A 4230-nucleotide genomic window follows, 5' to 3' on the forward strand; every position below is an offset into this window, starting at 1 on the left:
AATTAGGATTAGAGATTATTTTGAAATCAATTTTTTAGCAAAGACATCATACCAAATGATGTTAATTTTTGGTATATTTTATTACACCAATATTGTGTACATGAAGTAGGAAAATAAGAATTCTCTCCTAGTGAAATACCTTAGCTGTGCTATCTAATAAAAAAACAGGGTGCTTTGCTTTTGTCAAATTTTGGACCAACAAGCAAAGCCACAAAGCTGCACTAAAATCCTTTCTAAGAAATGTGAGACAGACTTTCACTTTTAAATCAATGCAAGCATGCAAACCATAGGAATGCATTATGACAAGGTGATCAATGCAGAAAAGAAAGAAATTCTAAAGTCTTCAATGTCTTTGTTAGAATCTTATTTATAAAATTGTGTTATTCATCAATCTAATAATTATTTATCACATTTCCTGTCAACATGATTGCTGCATGCATCAGAAGAAAGAGCTAAATACAGTGAAGAGATCGTTTGCAAGCCAATTATGGTTTCATGGTTCTGATGCTTTGCTTGACATTAAAATACTATTTGATGGTTTGTGTTTAAGCTGTCTTTGCCCGATAAGCAGAGTATTGTATTAGTTAAGGAAGCTTTACCTATTGGAGAAAGATACAGGGTAAATAAGGAAGACACTAAACAAGCTTTGAGATATTCCCATGATATGAGTCTCATGTTATATTATCTAGAAGTTATAAATGTTGTCTTTATTGATTCTAAGCCAATCCTCAAGAATTTTTCATAATTATTAGCTCTCACATACGTTGATGATAGAATCAACCCAGTTTCTCAAGCTGTCGCTACTCGCTAACAATCTCAAGGCAGTATTTTGTCAATGATGAGCATTTAAAGTCAAATTCTGTTGTATTTTTTCTGCCAGTGTTCCAGTTGTCTGACATAATCAGACTCCAATACACTACTTCATTCCTTATGCTCTGATGTCGGAATCAACTCAAATGTTCTACACAGCATAAGGACATCATTGTATTTCAAAAAATGTAACAAAAATTTGAGGTAACTTTGGAGTCATTTTTTTAAATAGCCAAGCTATAGCCTTCAATATTCTTCAAAATTTTGGTATTTTTTTAAAAGGGCCATGACTTAATAATTGGAGTCTTAATTAGCTCAACTTTCTACATAGCATAAGGACATCAATGTGTATCAGAAAATGTGATAACAATTTGGGGTGATTTCAAAGTCATATTTTGGAGAAAATCCCCAGGCTACATGTAACCTAACAGCACTATCTATAGTAGTTAATAAACTTAGTGCTTGTGTTATGAGTTGTTTTTAAAGGGGTGAGCCTTAAGCAAGCAATGATTCCCTCTCCAACAACCTTTATCTCTTTACCAGGATATATAACATCAGTTATTATTACTGTAATGAGTCTATTGTCCAGTGAAGATATGTACATGTACATTGCACTGCATCAGTCCATGTATGATGTAGTAATTGTGTTCTGTTACTGTGTTACATTCCTGTATTGCCAAATTTCAAAATTCTTGAAAAAAATACTATATCACTGGTAAGCATGTACATATGGCAAATTTTATTTTGGTAGCTAAAAAAGCATGCACAATATGCTTGCATATGCAATGGTAAGATGACGTTGTAATACGTTGGCTCAACTTTGCTGGAGAAAATGGCGTGGCTGCTAGGATCAAAATGGTGGCGTTGGGAGGGTGAAAGTTTTAAACTTGTTGCAGTTCCTCCCGTTCAGCAGTAGCCTTGACCCGGGGTACTGGCAGGAGTTAGGGAAGAGGAAACTCGAAGATTATCAGCTAAGAGAGGACCCGGTCCCTATCAGGGGCAGCTATGGGAACTATTACCGAGTATTACAGGAACATTAGCACTCCTTTCCTATCCCTGGATTATACTGCTTTTGATGTGGGATACCAGCCTATTGGGCTAGACTTACCTTCTCCTGGTCTCCTACGAAACATGCGCCTCCTTCAACAACATTGACAAGAAGGAGTTACTTGATACCTGTGGTCGTCTCATTTTGGAGAGTATTAAAAATGGTGATTGCCTCAAAAACCCGTCCCTCCTGACGTCATTCCTGTTACTCACATACGCCAACTTAAAGAAGTATTGTTTCAATTATTGGTTTGGATTCCCTACCCTCTCCCCCTCCAGTCCATTCACTTATAGATCTATTAGTCGTTTGGATACTCTTTTTAAAGACTCCGACCTCCAGCACTTGGTTTCTCGTTATGACGACTTTCAATTGGAACACAAAAGTGTTGGGTCCTTTCTAGTCGATTAAGAAGGTTCTAAATTAACTCCGAAACTTTTGACGTGTATTGAAAAGGTTTTTAAAGAAGGGTGCGATAGATTATCGATTGGTTTCTGTGACCCTAGTACTCTTGATTCTAACCCAGGCTGGCCTCTGAGGAATTTCTTGTACTTCATTTCACATACTTAATTGGGATAACGTTTTAAAGGAAGTAGACATTCTCTGTTACCATGACAACACGAGAGACGGGATGCATTTGATTGATAATCCCTCTCTCCCCCCCCTCTCTCTCTCTCTCTCCTTGTAGAAGACTTATATAGTTGGTTCTACTAATGATGGTCTCAGTTGTTGTATGCTAAAGATTGACAGAACACAATCAGGAGCTGCTGGACTAGTGGTTGAAGAAGATGAGAAAGAATATCAACAAAATGAGGTAGAGGAAGAGAGAGAAAAGGTTTATTGATAGTGTATGATTATCTGTTAAGGTTCAAGAGACCCTTACAATGTTAGAGAGTACCAATCAGAACTTCACCACTTGTTATAAAGGAGGACTACAGCAAGTGGCACCAGCTTTTGGGATTGTTGGTAATTAAGCATTTAACAAGCAGTATAATTAAATATATATATATACATACATACATATATATATATATATATATATATATATATATATATATATATATATATACACACACATGGGTGTACTTATTATTATGACCCTATTATAAATGGACTTGTACATATACATGTACGTGTATAACAAAATAGCAATTTTATATATTTATTTATTACTTAGTTTTATCCTCATTACTAAAAGTTCCCTTTTAATGAAACTATTATTATAATTTCATTATTTTAGGTTTTATCAGATTCCTTGAAAGCTATTACATTATTCTCATCACCAAACGAAAACCGTGAGTTATTATCATTACCATGGCAACAGGCTCCACCCCTCCTCCCCCACAGTGTTGCTAATATTGGTGGTCATATATTGTATAAAATTGAAGACACTGCCATGCACTGTCTGTCAGCTCCTACTGGTAGACCAGCTCATCCTGATGAATCAAAATACATTAAAATATTTCAAAATGTTGATCTATCGTCTAGTTTTTATTTCAGGTCAATAATATTTATAATAATTATTAATGATTTTTATTGTACATGTTTTGTCTTTGTTAGTACATTCAATTGGATTATTGTGTCTTTTTATGTTCACAATAATAATTATAATCATTACATTGATAACTGTGATAAATATCATACATGTATGAACCATATGAAAATCTCCCAGTGTTCTGTATTACATGTAGGTATTAATTTTTTGAGGAGTAAAATTTTGATGGATTGCTACATTTTTGATGATTTGTGGGACAATTTGTAACCATGTGCCATTGAGCATGCACATAATGGTTTAAAATAACATGCTTAATTAATTAAAAAAATATCTATCAAAATGCAAAAATCACTTTCTGAAAATTAATATTATTTATTATTATTATATTCCCCTCCAGTTATTCTTATGATGTAACTCATTCCCTTCAGTTCCAAATGAGGACTTCAGGGGGTCCTATGCCTCCGTCCTGTCTTAGGTTTATATGGAATGAGTACTTACTGGAGAACCTTGAGGGCTTCGTACACTCAAGATGGATACTCCATATAATATGTGGATTCATGTCACAAATCAGTGAGTAATGAATGACCATGTGCTTGAATTGGGGAACTTTAAAAATTAGTAAAAAATCCAAACTTGATTGGAATTAGCTCAAACTTCCTACACGACATAAGTTTATGTATATGTATCAGAAAATGTAATAAAAATGGAGAATTTTCTCCTTGAAATTTTTGGTGAAATTTGGCCTAAGACCCTGTACTATAGTACAGGGACTTTTGCCCGATTTTTGAGCAACTTTAAAAATTCATAAAAAATCTAAACTTGATCAAAATCAGCTCAAACTTTCTACACAACATAAGAACATCTATATGCATTAGGAAAT

At 34.3% G+C, this 4230-nt stretch overlaps 1 protein-coding gene across 1 annotated transcript in view; it reads left to right on the top strand.

Annotated features, from left to right (window-relative positions):
* Nucleotides 1-1604: 1604 nt before the first annotated feature.
* Nucleotides 1605-4230, top strand: part of LOC100638400 (polyphosphoinositide phosphatase-like) — a 15578-nt gene continuing 12952 nt past the window's right edge. Inside the window, 5 exon segments of the mRNA XM_020002093.1 lie at nucleotides 1605-2669; nucleotides 2722-2821; nucleotides 3096-3150; nucleotides 3203-3355; nucleotides 3748-3920. Coding sequence (XP_019857652.1) covers nucleotides 2589-2669; nucleotides 2722-2821; nucleotides 3096-3150; nucleotides 3203-3355; nucleotides 3748-3920 — 562 coding nt within the window. The 5' untranslated portion in view covers nucleotides 1605-2588.

Source organism: Amphimedon queenslandica, unplaced genomic scaffold, assembly GCF_000090795.2.
Source record: "Amphimedon queenslandica unplaced genomic scaffold, v1.1 AMPQUscaffold_12981, whole genome shotgun sequence".
NCBI lineage: Eukaryota > Metazoa > Porifera > Demospongiae > Haplosclerida > Niphatidae > Amphimedon > Amphimedon queenslandica.